This window comes from Sordaria macrospora, chromosome 1 (genome assembly GCF_033870435.1).
Source record: "Sordaria macrospora chromosome 1, complete sequence".
Taxonomy (NCBI): domain Eukaryota; kingdom Fungi; phylum Ascomycota; class Sordariomycetes; order Sordariales; family Sordariaceae; genus Sordaria; species Sordaria macrospora.
The window spans coordinates 1,524,059-1,545,020 of NC_089371.1; the positions used below are offsets into that span (position 1 = coordinate 1,524,059).

General features: G+C 52.4%; 5 protein-coding genes across 5 annotated transcripts; 1 reads left to right on the plus strand and 4 right to left on the minus strand.

Annotated features, from left to right (window-relative positions):
- Positions 1–7: 7 nt before the first annotated feature.
- Positions 8–2,043, minus strand: SMAC4_04953 (uncharacterized protein). The gene is made up of 3 exons (XM_003352791.2): positions 1,898–2,043; positions 1,312–1,397; positions 8–1,254 (listed from the first exon to the last, which is right to left on the minus strand). The coding sequence occupies exons 1-3, from the start codon at positions 1,955–1,957 to the stop codon at positions 207–209; spliced, it is 1,194 nt and encodes a 397-aa protein (XP_003352839.1). The 5' UTR covers positions 1,958–2,043; the 3' UTR covers positions 8–206.
- A 789-nt stretch (positions 2,044–2,832) lies between these two features.
- SMAC4_04952 (uncharacterized protein) lies at positions 2,833–6,032 on the minus strand. Its single transcript, XM_003352790.2, has 2 exons — positions 4,098–6,032; positions 2,833–4,043 (listed from the first exon to the last, which is right to left on the minus strand). Exons 1-2 carry the CDS (start codon positions 4,544–4,546, stop codon positions 3,062–3,064), a joined length of 1,431 nt encoding a protein of 476 aa, XP_003352838.1. The 5' UTR covers positions 4,547–6,032; the 3' UTR covers positions 2,833–3,061.
- A 1,532-nt stretch (positions 6,033–7,564) lies between these two features.
- On the plus strand, positions 7,565–13,602 carry SMAC4_04951 (uncharacterized protein). The gene is made up of 4 exons (XM_024655386.2): positions 7,565–10,656; positions 10,713–11,039; positions 11,100–11,329; positions 11,381–13,602. The coding sequence occupies exons 1-4, from the start codon at positions 8,730–8,732 to the stop codon at positions 13,283–13,285; spliced, it is 4,389 nt and encodes a 1,462-aa protein (XP_024511281.2). The 5' UTR covers positions 7,565–8,729; the 3' UTR covers positions 13,286–13,602.
- A 120-nt stretch (positions 13,603–13,722) lies between these two features.
- On the minus strand, positions 13,723–15,681 carry SMAC4_04950 (uncharacterized protein; the record flags this gene model as incomplete). Its single annotated transcript, XM_003352788.2, has 1 exon — positions 13,723–15,681. One exon carries the CDS (start codon positions 15,679–15,681, stop codon positions 13,723–13,725), a length of 1,959 nt encoding a protein of 652 aa, XP_003352836.2.
- A 1,628-nt stretch (positions 15,682–17,309) lies between these two features.
- On the minus strand, positions 17,310–20,016 carry SMAC4_04949 (uncharacterized protein). The gene is made up of 2 exons (XM_003352787.2): positions 18,885–20,016; positions 17,310–18,821 (listed from the first exon to the last, which is right to left on the minus strand). The coding sequence occupies exons 1-2, from the start codon at positions 19,231–19,233 to the stop codon at positions 17,650–17,652; spliced, it is 1,521 nt and encodes a 506-aa protein (XP_003352835.1). The 5' UTR covers positions 19,234–20,016; the 3' UTR covers positions 17,310–17,649.
- Between the last annotated feature and the right edge of the window lie 946 nt (positions 20,017–20,962).

Here is a 20,962-nt window from a genome sequence, read left to right on the forward strand (position 1 = left end):
GAAGAGATGCCCATATATACCCAGTGTTTTGAAGTAGTTCTATAATCTATGTCTACAGACCTGTCATGTTATCTCCAAGGCAGAGTTCTCTCTAGATATGGGCGTTCTGCAACCGCCCCCTTCTGTGCCCTCTACTCGTACGTCCTGTAACCCGTTCAGCCAAAATCTTACAACACCCCTTCAGCCAAAAATCTTTCAACGCCCCTTCAGTTAGCAGGCGCAACATCCTCTCCCCTAGCATTCGCCTCATCCGCCTTACTGATACACTCCTCCAACACCTTCCAAAACAACGGGATATCCAACCCCCTCGGTATCCTAACGCCCTCCTGACCCTCAGGCAAGAGCTTCGCAACCGTCATACCCGTCTTGGCCCCGCCCGTCCTCGCATCCTCATAACTTCCCTCGGTAACCACCATAACCTCGAACCTCTCCCTGTGCTTCTCCACGCTGCCAGGCGTGAAGTCCCAAAACGGGATCTGGTACTGCTCCAGCGGCGTGCCGACCAGTCCAGTCAACACAGCCGCCACCGCCAGCGGATCATGCAGCGGCGGGCCCTCGGTGATGCCAAACATGTCCGCGTACGTCTTGGCGAAGAACATGAGCAGCTCCACTAACATGGTGCGCAGCGTGGTCTTGCCCTTGCTTCCATCTTGCGGGAGCTCGGGATGTGCCAGTTTACCCTCGGGTCCGTACAGGATCAGGTCGCGGACTTGCTCGGTGGTCAAGACCATGTGTGTGAGGTCGAGCGGGATCAGCGTCGTCTTGCCCGCCAGCTCTGGGTTGGAAAAGATCGTGTGCGCGGCTTCGGGGTCGGCGAGAACGTTGAACTCGGCGAACTGCGTCCAGTTGCCGACGCGGGGCACGCCGTCGACGGTGCCTAGGATCGCAGGAGTAAAGCCGCTGCCGAAGGCGCCGCCCATGAGCGACAGGCCCTTGATGTGGCTGACTAGATCTGGGTGCTTGATGAATAGGTCGGCGGCGTTGGTGAAGGAGCCGGTGGCTACTACCCAGGCGGTTCCGGGAGCGCAGGAGCGCAGGGCCGTGGACATGGCGGTTACGGCGTCGATGGTGGTGTTGGGGCCGACGAGAGGCGTGGGGAGAAGGTCGGTGCCGTCTAGGCCGGATTCGCCGTGGATGTCGGTGGGCGCGTGCATGGTGGGTCGCTGGAGGGCGTGCGAGGCGCCGATGTAGATGGGGATGGAGTGGGAGCGGGAGATGGAGGTTAGGATGGAGCAGGCGTTGCGGGTTGTTTTTCTGGCGATATGTTAGACATGTTTGTGAGGAAGATGGGTGGCTAGAAAGGTGACTTACTCCAAAGACGCATTGCCAAAGACTGTAGAGATACCCAAGATGCGAATGGCTGGGTGGTAGGCGGCTAGGAGGATGGCGAAGGTGTCCTGTTCATCTCAGCTTGTTAACGTCTGCAATCTTGCAATATCAATCACTCATCCACATTCCCGTCCATCTCCGCCGGTACTGGTGAGTAGTGTCGATGCGATGTCATCACTGCCCGGCCACACGTTGTTCGACCCGCTCCCGGTTCCGTCCGGTTCATCTCTTCAACTCTTTCAGTCTACCATCTCATCTCATCTCATCTCATCACCGCGACGTTATGGCGAGACGAACTGGTGGAGAGAGAAGAGTGCGTGAACAATGAATGACGTGCATTCCGAACCGAACCGGACTGAGCTGAACCGGACCGAACCGGAGGTGAAGCTGCTACGGAAGCACCTGCACTTGCATCGTACCTGCCGCCAGCAGTGATGAACTGAACCAAACGGGAGGTGCATCTCTCCCCTTCGCTCTTTCTGTGCATTCCCTCGCGGCCGACATCCGACTCATGTGTAACAACTCCCGTTCCTACCACTGCACCTGAAACCGAACACACTGGACTTACATCGTGACCCGGATCGCAATCCAACCAAACGGGGATTCTGTTATCGACTGTTGACGCCATTTTGACCTTCTGGTTTCCTTCTCTTTATGATATCCAATATGATTCGTTTTCACGTTTTGAGAAAACCTCAAGGAAAGGATATCTGACTGATGTTGGCAAAACTGATAAGCCCCAAAACGAAACGCGGGGTAACCTTAGTGCTAGGACTCACTAATCGATAGTCTATCGGTTGTCTATCTCTCCGAATTCCACTTATTTCCTTGATGAATGACGAACCTTCGTTCGGTTCGTTGAACAAAACGAGTGGACGCAAAAAAGAAAGAGAATGATCAAGTTCAATTGAAGAAGTCAGTTCTCCTTCGCCATCAACAGGGAGTCAGCATATATAAAGGACAACAGCACCCGGTTTCTAACTCGCAAGAGATCCTCAAAGCCGCGGATATCCCTTCAACCGTTTTCGGTTTCCAAGAAGATCCCTAGGCATCGGTTTGTTAGTGGCTTGTTCCCTACAACCTGGAATCGTTACTCCACCAGCCGGCACACCAATTAGAAAGGCGGTTGATGGCTGAAGACGCCGAATTCCGATATTTGCTACTAAACACTTTTCCAGATAGATCACCATTTTGGTCGATAGAGAATTATTGGAGACTTTCCCCGTCAAACTTTTCAATATTTTTGCTGATATTCTCCTATCAGTCTTGCACGTGCTGGTTGGTGATGTTCCTGAATGGCATTGCGACATCTCACTGTTTTTGTTACTTGGCTTTTAGCACTCCCTGTTATGGAACCGCTGTTATGACCCCATGATCAAAACAAACGGAGACTTGCTGCGGAGTTTTGCTCGAGCGGCGTTAAGCAAAAAAAGGGGAAGATGGATGATCGCTACAGCAACGGTGATCTTTCGTACAACACTACACACAGAAAGAAGAACAAGGAACACACCGTCGGTGTTTGTTCACAGCCCGGAAAAGTAAACTTGAGGCCAAGTATCGCGTACGAAGGGGTTCCCACAACATCTCATTACTATCATCATAACATAACCTTCCTACCAGTAGATCGCTCAAACATTTCTATCAACGCACGCTTGCTTGCTTTGCTTACTTGCTTCCTCACATCACCAACACCTCTTCAGCCCCTCCCTTCCTTCTCAAGTCCTATCCTGACCTAGTACTTAAAAGTAACAGTCTTACTCCTCACCCACTCCGCCAGCCCCTTATCAGTATTAAACCTGCCATACCCGCTCTCCTTGGCACCACCATGCGGCAGCGTCGCCTCATCATGCACCGTCATGCTATTGATATGCACCGCGCCCGTCTCGATCTCCTTGGCCATGCGCAGTCCCCTTCGCAAGTCCTCCGTAAACACAGCACTGGTCAGCCCGTACTCGGTATCGTTGGCGATCCGTAGCGCCTCCTCCTCGGTCTCGATCTCGTACACCGCCACCGTGGGCCCGAAGCTCTCGGTCTTGTAGATATCCATGTCGGTGGTGATTCCGCTCAGAATAACGGGGCGCATGCGCGTGCTGGTTTCTTCTTGCGCGTCGGGGTTGCCGTAGAGAAGCTTGGCGCCCTTGGATAAGGCGTCCGCGAGCAGCTTCTTGTTCTTGTCGACGGCGACGGAGTTGATGAGGATCGGCGCGGGCGTCTGCGGGCCAAAGATGTTCTCGACGGCGGCGACGAGCTTCTTCTCAAATTCGGCGCGGATCGACTTGTGCACCAGGATGCGCTCGGTGGCCATGCAGATCTGGCCCGAGTTGAGGAAGGCTCCCAGGGCACACTGGGTCGCGGCGTTCTCGAGCTCGGCGTCCTCCCAGACGATGGCCGAGGCTTTGCCGCCGAGCTCGAGAAGGACCGGCTTCAGGTTCTCGCCGGCGAGGCGGCCGATGATGCGGCCTACCGCGGTGCTGCCGGTGAAGTTGACCTTCTTGACGAGGGGGTTGGAGATGAGCGAGCTGGTGATGGCGGGCGCGTTGGCGGGCTCGTGGACAAGCATGTTGAGGACGCCCTTGGGGAGGCCGGCTTCTTGGAAGACGGAGCAGAGACCCCACATGGTGCGTGGGCAGAGCTCGGTGGCCTTGAGAATGGCCGTGTTGCCGGCGGCGATGGGGTAGAGGATCGAGCGGATACCGAGGATGTAGGGGGCGTTCCTTTCAAGTGTTAGTGACTTTCATTTTCTGGTCTCCTCACACGGCTAGACTCACCAAGGGGCAACGGCAAGAATAACACCAAAGGGCTCCTGCAAGACGAGAGCAGCAGATTCGGGATCGTTGACTACGGGGAACGACCCTTCCAACGTGTTGCATCTCCCGGCTACATCCAACAACAAGCCCTTCGCAGTGTTAATGTTGAAGTCGGCCCATTGGCGTGGAGCACCTGTCTCGTTCATCATGTACTGTCCCAACTCCTCCTTCCTCTTCTCAAAGATCTCGGCCGCCTTGTGAAACAGGTCACGGCGTTGGTTGGGGTGTGATTTCCTCCATGTCTTGAAAGCTTCTGCCGCGGCGTTTACGGCCGCCTGGACTTCGGTATCGGTAGCGCTGCTGCACTTGTGAACAACCTTTTGGGTTCTTGGAGATGTGACATCGAAGGTCTTGGGCGTGACGACTTCCTCGCCGTTGATGAAGAACGGTACGGTATATGTTTCGGCCATGGTTTCGGTTGTTGTTGTTGTTGTTGTTGTTGTTGTTGTTGTTGAATAAAGAAGCAAGGGGATCGCCAGCACAATCCGGGGTATCAAGAAGCTGGGGAAGGGTTAAGCCAGACAAAAAGACAAAACAAACTTAATGCTGAGAAACAGAATAAAGACCAAGGGGAACGAGGAGGAAACGAGGTCTCGGCCAGCGTGCGTAGCAAGGGTTCTATAACATCATATACGTCGTAGCGGATCCCAAGGACGGAGTGAGTGGGACTGATGAAGATCTTGGTTGCCCACATCCCCGCAGCACCCAAACCCGGGGAGTGGGTAGCATTGATGAGCCGGAGAACCATCCAGGACATCCCCGTCCCCCGCTGAGAAGCTTATGAAGCAATGCCGAACTTACACCACCAAACCGTGAACAGTTGAAGTCTGATGGCGGTATTTTTAATCAGATTTGGCTGAAGATGTTGGACACGATCGGTGATCATGACACTGACAAGTGAAGTTGCCGTGGACAGTTTGACCCGGGGCTTTATCCTGACGAGCTCGTTTCCCAAGCTGTCAGACCTGTTTCCTGGATATTTCGTGTGGTGGTTACACAATCTCGGCCCCAGATTTGATATGCAAGGGGTCGATGACACGGCGACACTGACAGAGTCGACGACTGAGTGGCCATGATGAATAATGAGGTACCTGAAGTGAACACCCGGAACGGGGCAAAACACCCACAACCGCCCCCGGGGGCTCTTGGCAACCCCGTGGGCAACCAAGGTGCGGGGTCTTCAGTGGGATCTAGGCGAAGCGGAGGTGACGTTCGGCATCTGTCTGACAAATCTCCCTACTGTGAGGCTCAACCTTGATACGGTGACTGGGGCTTTTTCTGGTCGATTTGGGGATAGCTTCGGGAGTTGCACATTTGTGCCTGACGACGTGACCGACGTGGACGGGGCGACGTGGAAGTGGGAGGAAAGCCGAGCGGTGTTTGTCGGGAGCCATGTGGGGGAGCTGCGTCCGCCCCGTCTGGAAGGACAGGGAAGGGCCCGGGGGATGGAGACAGCAGTGTTTCGGAGCCCGGGGTATGGGGCCTCCGAATTCTTGGTGTCTCTCCGCCCGACGCCCGGACACCTCCCGAGTCAAATCCGAGCCGGATTCCCATATCCCGAGGGTCCACTACGGGTGAACATCGGAGCCGGCAGATCCACATTCGGACACGGAACGGATGTGTTGAAGATGTTGAGCACCGGCTGTGGCCGTTTTCCCTGTAGCCCCGTTACATCGTTTCTTCGTGCTGATTTCTTGTGAGACAAAGGCCATCGGTCGGATCAACAATGCGTTGAAGCAATCAAACCACGCCCAATTGCTTGCACTCAGCAACGTATGTCTCGTCTTTGCGACTGGAGGGCAGGGTATAAAAAGTCGAAATCATGTTGCAGCTCGGAGGATTGCGAAATGACTTGCACATTCTCTTCTGTCGGCCTGTGGTGACATTTTGAATGGTGACTTTGCTCGCTGCGGTTGTAGAGTTTGTCTGAGACCGGACATGTGCACAATGCCATTTGCACTTCAGACAGACATCTGAGACGAGATGGGATCGAAGACCATAGATACGAATTTGTCCCATCTTTTGGATCGCAGAGGAACCAGAAGTGTGGGACAAGAGATGAGATGGTGGGGTAACCGCCAGCTCTTGGCATCTGAGCACAGGTGGCAGGCGTTCTGACATGTTCGTCCGCATCCATTTGACAGGCTTCAGGCACCCAGGGCACGTCCCTCCACCCTTTTGGAAGCACATGGGTTCAACAGCTTGTGAACATGACGAGATACGACCGGAACAACTCGTGTTTTGTGCCAAATCCCATGTTGGTTCTCTCTGGGGATTATGGGAATTGAGCGGCTATTATTCTAGCCGTGCATTTGGCGATATGTTTGCGTCCGTGCCGGCTCCCAAGGCAACCCTCCTTCGATATGGCATTCTTCAAAATTGTGGTTGTACGAGCAAGCCGGATGGGACGGAAGTACAGTCGCTGATTACAAGACGGGATGCGCCTGTTGGTCAACCCTTTTCACGATACGGCTGAGGCACTGGACGAATCGAGAAGCACACCCACAACCCACGAACCGATCACAAAGTCTGGGCTCGATTGGACCGCCTTGAACCATCTTGGACCCTTGAGGTCTAGACCCGGCCATTTACTTCTGATCCTCACCCCAACAGGGTCCCTCCCCGGAATGTCAGACGACGACAAGCGAGACCCGAAGCCTGACGGCGCACTCGATATGTTCGACGTGTTCCGGCGCTCTTTTCACATAACTCTCAGTGGTCTCCTCTTTTCCGTATCCCGAGAAAAGAAGGCTTTTGAGACCCCGTGATGGCTTCAAGTTTCGAACATAACAAGACCGTACTGGGATTTTGTTCTGTCGCCACTCAACCGCTACCATGATATGATCGAGGTTACAGTCCGATCTCTCCGCGCTTGTACGCGTCGACGCATCAAACCACTCAGCTGCCGGCATTTGGAAGTGTTCTCGTAGACTGAGTGAGTTGTAGAGACCACGGGAGAATGGCGACTGAAATCCGCTGCTGTGGTCCATCCGTTGCCCGACCAAGCTCCCCTCCCTTCCCAAGTCTCTCCATCATCATGCGCATGCGTGATGATGCTGTCCTTGTCTTGACATGACCAATTCTGACGACACGATTATGATTGCATCAACCCCCCAAGATGAACAACGGCAAAGTAAATGGGAGTCGTAGAATATGATGTGTGTACCTGGTTGATAACGGCCGGGCAGGAAGCACAGTGGATGGAGGGATGGTGGATGGTGCTTGTCGACGATGGAACGATGGGACTCGATGGAACGATGGGACTCGATGGAAACGAAACGGATGCGCTATTACCTTGCGAGGTTTATCCATTCTTAAAATTTTCTTTCTTCGATCGGATCGGGCATTGACATTGTTAGTCACAAGTCCTCCCTTCCATCCACTCAATCATCTGAACCCCAGCGGGACTCTGTCCTTTACACTACTTCAGCCAAAGTCACTGCCTCTACAGCTGCCTACCTGAGAGGTACCTACTTCTCTACAAACTGCACTGCTTCCCTTCTCTGTTTGGCAGCTACAGTTCAAACGTCCCCCTTCTTCTTTCCGCTTCGGCGACCCGGGATCTGGGTTAGACCTTCCGGTAGGCCTCCGTTAGGTTGCCTTACCCTAGGGCAACTTCAATCCATGCAGAGTGCTTTCCTTGGCTGCGGCTGCATCTGATTTTAGTTTGCTCTGCTTCTGCTTCTGCTTCTGCTTCTGCTTCTGCACTTTCCACCTGCGTGCTTGCCGGTTCCCGTTTTGTTCCTTCCATTTCAACTTCTCTACAAGGGCCTGGGCAGTTTCAAGTTGAATACCGCAAACCAGTGACCGAGAAGCGAAAAGTCTCGACCTTACAGTTCCACTTCGGTCTTTCACTTGCTTTCTTCCATCTGTTCTTTCTTCCACCACTGCACTTCCTTGTCGACTCCCGTCTCATCCTTTTCGACCGCCAGCACCCGCCATCTTCAACATTGCGCATACACAACCACTTGGGATACACTTGCAGTTTGATCAACAGTTATCACGGCGTACGACCACGGAATAGCTACTTAGCTTCCCCCGAAAAAGCCTCGCGATCCCCAAGACAGACAACGACAGTACAAGGCCAACCAAGCTCACTCCCCTTTTACTTCAGACCGACATAAACAGTATCCATCCCTTTCTGCATTGATACTGCATACGGAAATTGTTGCCGTTGGGCTTCGCCGGCTTCGTTTCCCCCTCGTTGAAACATCCAGTCAAAGAACCGTCACAACCGACGGCTTCCTCTCCGCATTCCAGCTCTACCCTCTCCAGTGGTCACCACCCGCCCGGTTGGCCAACCTCCACGGCCACATCTCCAACAGCCACTTCCCGAACGCGTAGGCGTCTGACACCCTGACTCCTGGCTAGGCATTTCACAAGAGTTACGGGCGCCATGCTCAAGGTTCGACTACCTCAGTCATAGCGCCAGGTGTCTTTGCCGTCTTTTAACCCATTAGCCTTTCTTCCATCTTTTCCGAGCCTCCCAGGCCGAGAAACATAAAACAAGCCCCTGCGATCGAACACGCCGTGCCGATTTACGAGTTCCGCGGACCAACAGGATCTCGTACGACCCAATTGCGGGACGACGACATGGGCCCCGGTCTACCCTCCTCGCCAGACGACAATGACAACCCTGTCTTGCAGGACGAGCCCCGGTCCGCCCACCAAGAGACGCAATTCCTACAAGACCACAACATGCCATCAGCATTAGCAGACGGGAACTCCGTGTCTGATCCTGAAGCTCCCTCCGGAAGTCGAGTAGACGAAAGCACACCATTACCCCAGGGAAACTTAAAGCGCCTCTGGCGAGGGGCTCCTTCCATGGCTCATCAAGTACGCCGAAGTCAGTCGTCGAGCCCTTTGCGACTCACAATGCCATTCATAACTCCGGGCCAGCTTGCCTTTTCAGCAATGCAATTTTTACCCGTTCCAATCTTGGTCTTGGATAGCCTCAAAACAGTGGTGCTGGCTAACGAGTCTATGGGAAGACTACTGGGCATGCCGTTAGATGGGGCCGGAGAAGGTCATGATCTTTCCTCGACAATGGACCAACTCCGCGGCCAGTCTCTTTCCCAAGTTGGCATCGACCTTATCCAGGATGGCATGCCGGTTTGGATTGCTTGGGAACAGTTTTTGGGCCAGGTTGCCCTTGAGATGGGAGTTGGAAACATGGGAGGAGGAGAGATCTCCAAGCCAGATCTGAAAACGGATCCCGACGGACACGCTACGCCACGTCCTGCACAGGTCCCTCCGTCACCTTCCGCTTCTTTGCCGCATTCTAGATCGACATCGGCTCCAGCTATGGATGGCGTGTGCGACGGAGACGCAGCCAACACCACCTGCCACCCGTCACCCAACGCTGTTGTGGATGTGGTTATTGCCAGAAGAGATATCGCCCGGACAACATATGACACCCGCGCCCGGTCAGAGAGCACTACTTTCCACGCACAAGCCAAGATGATCATTTCGGTCTGGCAGCTGAGCCCGCAGCAAACCTACTTTACCCTCACCTTCACTAACACCGAGTCCAACTATGTCCCTCCGGTTGGTGCTAAGAAGCTGGCTGGGAAGCGTGACGTTTTGGATGCTGCTGAGAAGAAGTACTCTTACAGCGTAAACGACCCTCCCTCTATGACTTCAAGTCGTGATTCGCGTACTCGCTCTCCATCTTTTCCCCTAAGTCCATCTGCGGTCGCCATGTCATCTAGTCCTTTTCCTCCGCTCGGACCTCCATCGCAATCTTCCATCACCAGTGCTCCTTCAATGTTGCAAAAAATCACAGTTATGAAAGATGCTCTTCTGGATAAGACGCAGACGCCAATTATTGCCATGTGGAAGGATGGGAGTGTTATCCTTCCCAACAAACCTGCACGGCGGCTTTTCAACCAAGATCCTGCACAGGGCGCTCCACTGGAAGGTTCCAACCTCCTGGAACAGTGGAAGGTGTGGAACGACGACTTCAGCAGGCAGTTGGAGACAGATGAACACCCAATATCTGTTCTGATCAAAACTGAAATGCCTTTTGAAACCTACAGAATTGGGATGTTGGACCAAGGTGGCGAGCGGTTAATATTCGACGTCGAGGGAGCTGTGATCCGAGACGAGATCACAGGCGAGTTTTTGGCGGGCGTGATCACATGCAGGGACATAACGCGAATCGAGCATGAAATCAGTCAAATCAAAGAGGCAGACAAGGAAAGGTTCAGGTTGATATGCGATACCATGCCTCAGCTTGTGTGGACTACGGGGCCCGATGGCGCGCATGACTTCTACAACAGCAGGTGGTACAGCTACACAGGTCTTACCGAAGAAGATTCGCTAGGCGGAGGCTGGAGAAAAGCGTTTCATCCGGATGACTTGGTCGAGACTGAGAGACGATGGCAAAGCTCACTTCGCACCGGCGAGCCGTATGTGATAGAGTACAGGTGTCGCAGCAAAGATGGTGAATGGAGATGGTTCCTTGGTCGGGCGCTCCCTCTGAAGAACAAACAAACGGGAAAGATCGACAAGTGGTTCGGTAAATAGCTCTCTTTTATTGCTGCTGAAAATCATGGTGTCTAATTACGGTCGCAGGAACCTGTACCGACGTGCACGAAACCATGGAGGCTAAGCTCGAGGCCAAGCGAACAAGACAACAGCTACGCAGTGTTATCGCCCACTCACGCATGACGATGTTTGCAGTTGATCCCGACCGGAAGGTTACTTTGTTGGAGGGATCGTTGATATGGGACGCTCTCTCGCCTGAGCTTAGTGCCTCATGGTTCATTGGGAAAGATGTCTATGAAGTTTTCAACAGCCTCAACCAACAATTACCGGACGGCCAAACACCTGCGTTTCTGCAGCCCCTTGAGTCCATCCTTGGAGGAAAATCACCGGTGGAACTACAGGACCACAAGTTCGGTAAGTACCATCACAGACGTAAGAATTCGAGTGTCCTGAAGAGTCTAACAACAGACTCAGCAGGTAGATGGTACCGCACTGGCTTTCAGCCCATTCTCAGGAGAGATCCTATTACCGGAAACTCAATAGAAAACTTCGTCGAAGGCGTCATGGGCTTCATAATGGACGTCACCGAGTTGAAGGACCGCGAAAGAGATATTGAGGCACAGGTTCTGGAAAAGAGGCAGCTTCTAGCCAACGAAGCAGCTGCAAAAGAAGCAAGTCGGCTCAAGAGCCAGTTTCTAGCCAACGTGAGTATACCCATTTGCTCCCCACATTGCTTCCGAACTGATGGTATCTAGATGTCTCACGAGATTCGGACACCAATCACTGGTGTAATCGGAATGGCCGAATTATTGCTTGACGTTGGACTTGATGCCGAGCAACGAGAGCTGACGGAGAACATTTTCCGTTCCGCGAACGCACTTTTGACTGTAATCAACGACATTCTTGACTTCTCAAAGATTGAATCCGGGCGACTGGACATCGAAGAAGTACAGTTCTCATTGGCTGTCGTTATTCAGGAGGTCAGCAAAATGCTCAGCTTCACGGCTGAGCGGAAAGGCTTAACCTTCAACTACGAGATATGTTCGGATATTGCGCTTGACCTCGTGGTCATGGGAGATCCTGGACGTTTGCGGCAGGTATTATGTAACCTGGCGCAGAATGGCATCAAGTTCTGCCACGAAGGCCATGTCAAGCTCAACGTCTTTGTCGAACAAGAAACAAATGATACCATTGAGGTCAAGTTCGTGATTCAGGATACGGGCATCGGTATTGAGGAGGAAGTACTAAAAGGACTCTTCCAGCCTTTCAGTCAGGGAGATGCATCGACAGCGCGGAAGTTTGGAGGTACCGGTCTTGGGCTGACCATTTCCAAGAACTTGCTGGAATTGATGAACGGGCGTATGGCGCTCGCTTCTAAAAGGGGCGAAGGAACTACAGCCACATTCTGGATCCCATTCAAGAAGCCGCAAAAGGCAAATTCGGCTACTGGTCCGCTATCTGACAGATTGCAAGGCGAGGCAAGCGTATCTTGCAACAGCCCGCCCCCAGCTCACCAAGAGCCGAGTGGGCTGAGCGGTGAGCAGAGGTCAGCATGGAGACAATCCTCAATAAGCCTTTCCACTACCACCTCCCAAGAGGATGTTTCCATGCTGGATCGCAGCAAGGTTTTCATCCTGGTAGTAGAGGACAACGAGATCAACCAGCAAATCGCCATCAAAACGATCAAAAAATTAGGGTTTGAAGTCGCGGCCGCCTGGAACGGCAAGGAAGCTCTTGAATATCTGTCCGAAGCCAGCGCCGGCAAGAAAAGGAAACCAGACATCATATTGATGGACGTACAGATGCCTCTGATCGATGGATACCTATGCACCCACCTGCTGCGGCATCACATCCCTTACAGAACCTACGTGAAGGACGTTCCCATTGTGGCCATGACCGCCTCAGCAATCCAAGGCGACAAGGAGAAATGTAAGAGGGCGGGCATGGATGACTACCTGTCCAAACCGGTCAAGAGCAAGACACTCGAAAAGATGTTGCTCAGGTGGTGCACCACGAAGAGGGAGGATCTTTCCCCGGCAACATCAAATTGCTCGGAGACTGGTGAGCATTGTCGCAGTGCGGATATTCCCGCTGTTTGGTTGAATGATGGGGAGCCGTCTGAATTGGACTTGAACGTCTATGATAGCGTCGAGGACGAAGGTTCAAGTCTTTCTACACCTATGGGTCCGGTCCGAGTTTCAGAGAGGGTTTCTCAAGGTAGTGGTTCTGGCGGCGGTCAGGCTCAACAAAATCCGACGACGGGGTACTTCTCGCCGGGATCTGCTTCTGGACAAGGCGTACCAGAGACGGCCACAAACTCTACAGGAAACCGTGGTGCGCAGACGGTGCTCGGTCCAGCCGAGCAGCTTGTTGATTCGGCAGAATACCCAATGCGACCGAGCGTGGAAGACGCGGCGACAAGTTCGACCTTGGTGAACCAGAGTACACAGACACAAACACAAACACAAACACAAACACAAACACAAACACAAACACAAACACAAACACAAACACAAATACGAACACAAACACAGGGAGAGGCGTTGACGGAGGAGAACCTAGGCAAGCTACAGGAGGAACAAAGGAGAGAGCTCCAGAAAGAACAAAATAAAGAAGCTGCAAAGCAAATAAGTGAAGGGGGGAATGGGGGAACTACATAATTATGTATCTTCCACAAAAAGCGGAATTACTTTCTGATAAATAGGTCATGGTTAGGGCACGAAAAACTGTGGGGAAAGTTTGTTGTCTATGGTAAAGGTTAAAGGCATGATACCAGCGGGTTTCTGTTTTTGGAAGACTCATCAACGTTTTTTTCTATACGCTTCTGGCATGTTCAAGACACCATGGTGTGTCTCTTATACATGAAAAAAGGGCAGATCCACGTATGTATGTATATTCTAGGTGACCATGGAAGATGACGAAAATTCAGCGTGTGGGTGGTATCAATGTATGTTACGTAGCGAATGACAAAACAAGATGATTCTATCATGATCACCACACATCGCAAATAATATTGTGACCGTGTTGTTCGCTAGACGTATATTTCGCTCCTTTTTAATCCCGATTGATCGGCCCGCTACTTACTACCTTAACAAATCTAACCCCTCCGTCTCCCATGCGCCGCAGTCCTCCCTCCCCCTCCAGGACCACCAGCACCTCCTCCTCCTCCTCCTGCTCCAGCACCTGCTCCACCACTAACCTGTCCCTCAGGCGTTACAGCAGCACCAGCACCGGCACCACCGGCACCAACCCTCGGCCCCGACCCAGCAGGCACAGCAGTACTAGCCACACTCAAACTCGCATGTCCCCTAGTCAACCTAGCATATAACCCCTCCTGCTCATCCGCTTCCATAGCCATTCTTCTTCGTTGGGCGCGGATAGCGGAGGCTTGCTGGGTTGCTTGTGCACGCTGTTGGGCTTGAAGTAAGGCGCGCTGGGCTGGTGTTGTTGCTGTTGTTTGTGCCACTGGTTGGTTTGGTTGGGGGGTGGTTGTCGTTGTCGGAGCACGGGGAGTACGGTGGGGGTTGGGGGTTGCTGTGCGAGGGACGGGAGGGGTTGGTGCTGGTGGGGGGATATTTTGGGATTGGGATTGGCGGCGGTTGGTGTTGTTGGTTGTTCGTGCATTGTGAGGAGGGTGTTGAGGTTGAGAGGGGTGGGGTTGTTGGTTATGGTGTGTTGTTGCGTGACTGTGCTGAGTGTGCTGAGAGAGTTGGGAAGGTTGAGATTGAGAAACTTGCGAATAATGCACCTGATTAACAGGCGTCCCAACGACCTGATTCCCAGATTGACTAGCAACAGGCGGAGTATGGAACTGAATCTCATGACTTTCCACTTGCAAGCCGTAGCCGTAGCTTTGGAGGTGGTAGGGTGGAACAAGAATTTCCATTCCTCTTATGTTGTTGTCTCTTCCTCTTTCTCTATCACCATTTCTGTCGTTGCTGCCGTTGTCGATACCACCATAATTAACAACCGTGTCGTTATCGTCAGAGGGGGACGGAATAAGCGGGATGTGCGTGTTAATGTCGAGATCCATTTCTCCAGAGTAAGTGTACCCCCTTGCCCCTGCCCCTGGGACTTGGACTCGGTCCAGGCGCTGGGTTTCTTCTTCTGAGGAGTTTACTTCTGTTTCTTGAGTGCGCTGATCTGATCCGCCGTCGAATTGTCCTCCTATGGCTGTGGCAGATGGGGTTTGTTGTTGTCCTGCACGCGTCGTTGTTGTGGGTCCGCGTAGCCCTCTTCTTCCTCCGCCTCCTCCTCCTGCTGCTGGTGTTGTCATCGCAGGTCCGGTAGGTCCAGTGGGAGTAACTGCCGCTGCCGCTGCCGCTGCGGCGCGTGATTGATGGCCACCGCGTGGTTGTCTCCCTCCAGCAGCAGTTGTCGTAGCTGTCGTAGCTGTCATAGCTGGTGCTGCTGCTCTGGTGGAAGTACCGGCACCGCCCCTTCGACCAGCTGTTGTGGTTGTTGTTGTTGTGGTCGTAGTCCTCTCTCTCACCTGACCCTGCCCCTGACCCTGACCCTGACCCTGACCATGTTGCTGCTGCTGCTGCTGCGCAAGTCGTTGTTGCTGAGCTTGTACTCTCTGCGCCGCCTCCCTTTGCTGCTCCATCATCCTCGCCTGTCTTTGCGCATGGCGCTGGGCATAATAACTTTCGTCTCCGGCATCATCTTCATCTTCTTCTTCACTTTCTTCCTCGTCACCGTCGTCGCCGTTGCCAGTGCCGGTGCCAGTACCCATGTACTGTTCGCTTATCCTCGCACCACCACCATGACCGTGACCGTGCCCAAACCCTAATCCACCACTAGCCGCAACATTCCCAACACCAGGATGTTGTTCCCTCCCAAAAATCCTCGCTCCTGCAGTAGGCTGCTGTGGTTGTTGCTGGTGATGCTGTTGATGTTGCTGGGGGTGGTGACCATGACCCCGTCTCATAGCATCCTGACGAGCTTGCGTGCGAGCAGCGATCTCGCGAGCCTTTTGCCGCTCGTGGGCGCGGTCTTCGTAGGAGGCTATGTCCTCGGCTGTGATGGCGAGGACTGTTAAAGGGCGGCGGAGCATTTTGGGCGGTCTTCTTTTTTTTGCCGGTGGTTTTGGTGGTTCAATTAGGCTTTAAGAGGGTGTGAAAATCTTGGGAGTGGGTGAAGTGAGGGTTGAAGTGAAGGGCGCCGGTCGGGTGGTTTGGTTGGTTGGCTTTCGTTTGTTTTGCTTGGGGGTTGATGGTTGATGGTTGATTGATTGAGTGGAAGGTGTATATGCCGATCTTGTCGAAAGGGTGATTGTCAAGTTTCCGTGATCTTGCTGGGTGAGTTCCGATATTGATAAAAGAGTGAGTGAGCGATGAGTGGGTGAACGCTGTGTAGCGCAATGACGCCCTTGCGATGCGATTTGCGAACGATTTGCGACGGCGATGTGTGATGAGATGCGATGTGAAGCGATGCGGGGCCCAATCGAAATCTGATTGCGGCGAGGTGCCGCGCTAATAGTTGGTAGGAATCAAGGATCGTATGGAATGCTGAAGAAAACGCTGTTAGAAAAAGAGTAATGAAAAGCTATCCAACAAACCTTTTGTGAGTTTGCTCCTCGATTGATGAAAGTTGATGGAAGCTCCCCCAACGGCAAACGCGTGTGGAATATTCCAGGGTTGAAAGCGCGCGGTGGTTGTCCCGTTGTCTTCGGTTGGAAGGCTCGGTCATGACAAAAAAGATGAAACCAAATCAGGATTTCCCCCCTGTATCAGGCTTTGGCGAATTGCATTACTACTATGAAATCTATAACAAAAATCATCTTCTTTATTACTCTTCGTCCTTTTCTTATAGTAATTTCTATGATAGAAAGATTAAAGACAATAATACTTCAGCAATCTTATTATCTTATTATCCTAATAAAGAATAAATCTATTAGAGCTATCGAAAGCAAAAAGGCTCAATAATATCAAATTTTCAACGGAACTATTTTTCAATAATATTACATTGCAAAGACTACCGGTTACCGGATCCTTTCCTAGAAAGATTGTCATGGAGCTAGTGCCCGCGGCTGAAATGCCTGGCAATCTTGCCAGGCGAGTGCTCTACTCTCGCGGCAGGCAACATTAGCCTGTGCGCGCGCACGTCTCTTCTTTAGGACAGCCGGCCAGACTGCCCAGAGGGTGTCCTTTTCTCCCCTTCTCTCTTTGTAGAACCTTATCCATTCTTTTGGCCAGCATCTGTGTCAACTATGCTGTATCCCTTATAGCAATTCGGTCGCTCAAGTAGTCTTATATAGTTTTGATGGCAGTCGAGAGGCACAACTGCAAGGCTGCTATCACAATTCTTAAGAAAAAGAAGAAAATGCGATGATGAACAAATGAAGCAATTAGCTAAAGAAGAATATGCGGCCTTATCTCAAGAAACTATCAATTCCTGGATTGACCAAATCCCCAAAATAGGACAGGAGTGCATTAATTTAGAAGATGCAATGACACGGCGTTAATTTCCAATAAAAACTATTGATTTTCGTAGTGTCTTCGTGGATTTATGGTTTATGGTGTTAATGTTGGAAATGGTTCCACCTTTTTTGTCATGACCGAGGAAGGGTTGCGAAGCGGACGTAGAAGGGTTAGGGTTATGACAGTAACCACAACCGGATACGGTACCCGTAGTCTCTCCCCTTTTATCTCAAAATACAACACTAGTTCGGCGACAGCCTACATGCACGTTTGTGGTTTCACCGTAATCGAGATGAGATAGAAAACTTATTATGCATATATCTCGCCAATCCTTTATATCTGGGTATCAATCTAGCCTTAAGCAGAGGCTCTTATGCATTGAAAAAAATGGCAAAACGGCCACGATGTACGAAACACATCAAGAGAAGAAAAATAAACCGAATAGGTATGAATAACCCGCTATGCAACGCAAAAGATGCTGTGGCTAGATAATATATACAACGTAGGCATTTTCGTGTAAATATCTGATACTAACGTATAGTTTGTTTGCCGGATTGCTCCTCAAAATACTATCAATCGCAAAAACATCAGAGTTTCCAAATTTAGTCAGCGCGACGAGCAGAAGCACCACCAGTGCGTCTGCGGACTCTTGTCAGGGTGCTGGTGACGTTGTTGATGGGCAGAATATCCTGCACAACCTTGGTCTCCTTGGGGAGCTCAGTGCCAGGCTTGGCAGCAAAGCCCAATTTGGCGCCCTTGGACCAGTCATTCTTATCGGTCTCGCCACCCTGGAACACAACAAACTGGGCCTTGAAGAAAATGTCTCCGTAAATAGCGAAGGGGAAGCCCTGGGCGCTCTGGAGACCGCCGTAGCACCACCTGGCCGTCGCAAAGTCGTCGGTGTCGGCGGGAGCGTACTTGATCAGATCACCGGTGAGAAGAGCCTTGTAGGAGCCGATGTGGAGGACCAGGTCCGGGAGGTCGGCGTTGCAGGGGAAAACATAACCGCCGTAGTAGTTGTCGTTGCGGGCCTTGGCGATCTGGGTGTAGTAAGCGTCGACGATGGGTTGGGGGAGCATAAGAAGGGTGGTGCCGGTGTCGGCAATGGCGGCGTGGGGCATGGCCTGGAAAACACCCGTCTTGTTGTTGGACTCGGTAAAGTTGGAGGCGGGGAGAGTGTAGCCTGAGACCTGGAACTCCCAGAAACCGCGGGAAGAATCGACCTCGACGAAGCTGATGGGGCCAACGAACTCAGTAGGATCGATGAAGCCGAAGTTGTAGTTGCCAGGCTCAGCCTTATTGAGATTGGCACTGAACAGCGGCATGGCTAGGTCATCGATGGCGTTGCCGAAGAAGGTCTTTTGCTTGCGGGGGTTGACCTGGTTGATCGAGTCGAAGGCGAGACCGACGAGACCGGAGGAGGCGGCGTCATTAGTGAAAGAGTTGGACACAAAGGTGGCAGACTCGATAGCCTGCTTCTCAACCTCGACACCGCCAATGCTGACTTTGTCAAGGTACACGTTTCCGGACGAGCTGCTGCCATCACCGTACGAGATCCTCCAAACATGACCATCAACGCGCTCAGCAGTGGTACTCTCGGTAATGTTATAGATCTTCTGGCCCTTGCGCTGCTTGGCAGGGGTCTCGGAACTGAAAACCCAGAGATCGGAAGAGCCGGTATCGAAGTTCAACATGACCGTCTGGGGCGGGGAACCGATCTGGACAGGGGCGAGATACTGAACATCGAACTCGACCGGCGTAGCCTCAACCTCACCTGCAAGGGATGTTAGTTAATGCGCGGCGCAGGGATGGGCCTGGAACAATGAAAAAGACGTACCCTGGTTGCCAGCCGGCTGGTCGCCAAAGAGGCCATCGGTCACGGCGTGAATATTGCCTGGCATCTTGACGCCTAGGTCGGCAAAGACGCGGATGAGGGCCTGGCGAAGATGGTCGGGGAACTTCATGTTGTATTTTTCGTAGATCTTGGCGACATCTCTGATGCCCTTGCCCTTGACCTTTGCCTGGTACCTGTGGTTGAAAATCTGGGAAATCTTGAAACTGTGACCGCCATGCTTGCGGACCTTGAGGTCCTCGGCGCGAACCTGGATGACGTGAGGGTCACCAGCAACCAGACCAGCTGTTGAGAGAACGGAAGCCGCAACGGCGGCGACGATGGGGAACTTCATCGTGACAGGAAAAGACGAGATAGGCGATGGAGGTGAAAATAATGTAAAAGAATGTGTGGCCGAGATGGGCGACCGCGACAAATTGCGGTTCTCGGAATTTGCTGGTTAAATGAGTGTGAAGGTTCGACGACTAGTCGAAGGTGGAAAGAGAGTGAGGGAGGACGAGTCAGGCCGGTGGTTTTTCGTCAAGAGGGAGACTGGCTGGTCAGAAGAAAAGGAAGAGGAAGGGAAGAAGACAAGGTGATAAGCAGTCGTTGAAACAGCGGGGCAGTGCGGACGTATGTTACGGGGAAGAAAAGGAGGACCATCAAGAAAAGATCATCGGACTTGGCAAACACTCTTGTCGTCCCATGTTCATCCGGTCGTCCTCCGTCGTTCCTCTCGGTCCTCCCAGGGGCAACCAATCTTCTGGTGACGATCCCCAACCGATTGCGAGCTTGGCCCCAACCTGACTCGAAAGGGATCAACCAAGCAGAACACACACGACATGGGGAAATCGCCCTTTACCAGCCAGCTGTGGAGTGTTTGGAACCATCGCCACTGCCTGACCCGGTGGCATTTGTTTGCTCGCCATACTCGTCCTCAAAAAGACCCTATATCTGAAGCTGTTGTAATCCGACGGGCATCCAGATAGCAAAAGTGACAGGTGGGCCTACCCATGGGCAGCGCGTTTCGGAAGCCAACATGCGGTTGAACATCGCAATTTTGAATCAGTGGGCTGGCATCATTGGGGGGGTATTGATCGGTATCCATTCAATGGATGAGCACTGCTCGCTTGACGTTCCTCTGCTCCCGACTGGTGTTAAATACTGAATGATCGATGGTCCAAAAAGGGACGGGATGTGGGATGCACAGCATCTCACAGATGGCACCTTGACAACATATGCAGGGGGAAAACAACGCAATGTGCAAGAAAAGAGCTTCGAAAGGGAAGAGAACAAAAATTCAAGGGATCGATGCCCCTGAAACATGGGCTTCTGGGTACCACCACGGTAGCGATGGGGTCCCAGCATGGCCTAAAAATTGACCAGCACCAACCAAGACGGGAGTGGCGTTGCCGACTTGCGGGGACAAGTTTACGGGAGAGCCAACCACATCGGCCACCGATGACAGGCTGCCGCAGCGGTCGTTGATCGGGTGCCGTCTCGGGAAGCCCACTGAACTGAACCTCAGAAGCGAGGCCCTGTCAACCTGAAACGGCGCTTCTGAGAGCTTAACGCAGACAAGCTCGGGGTTCCCGACTCTCTCATTCGCTGCGGCAAATGGCCTCAAAGTCCCCGTTGGCGCCTGCCCAAAGGTTGTGTTTCTTCAAGGTCGGCTTTTAAGTGGTCGGATCTTGCTCTGTGTAATATGTTTCGTTGTTTTGGGTTCCCGTTGGTTGAAGGCTTCTGGCTTATAGGAGCACAGGTTTGCTTGCTGTTTCCTTCTTCGGTCGTATTCCCATCCAAACAATCCAGATTCATCCAGACGATAGCCAAACAATGGATGCAAAGGCACGCGCACTGCCGGCATGTTCTGGTAACACAAGGGCAATATCGGAGCCCGTCTCATATCTGTTCAGTACCTCGGCATGAGCTGGGATCGAAAAAGAAGCTCGTTTGCTAGAAAAACAAAGTAGATCAGGGGGGGTTCGTCTTGGGTCATTTGTCCAACTGAAATTGTGCACTTGGCAAGTGGGAAGGAATCATTTCCAAATGGAATAACGACTATAAACAATACCGGTCAGTAC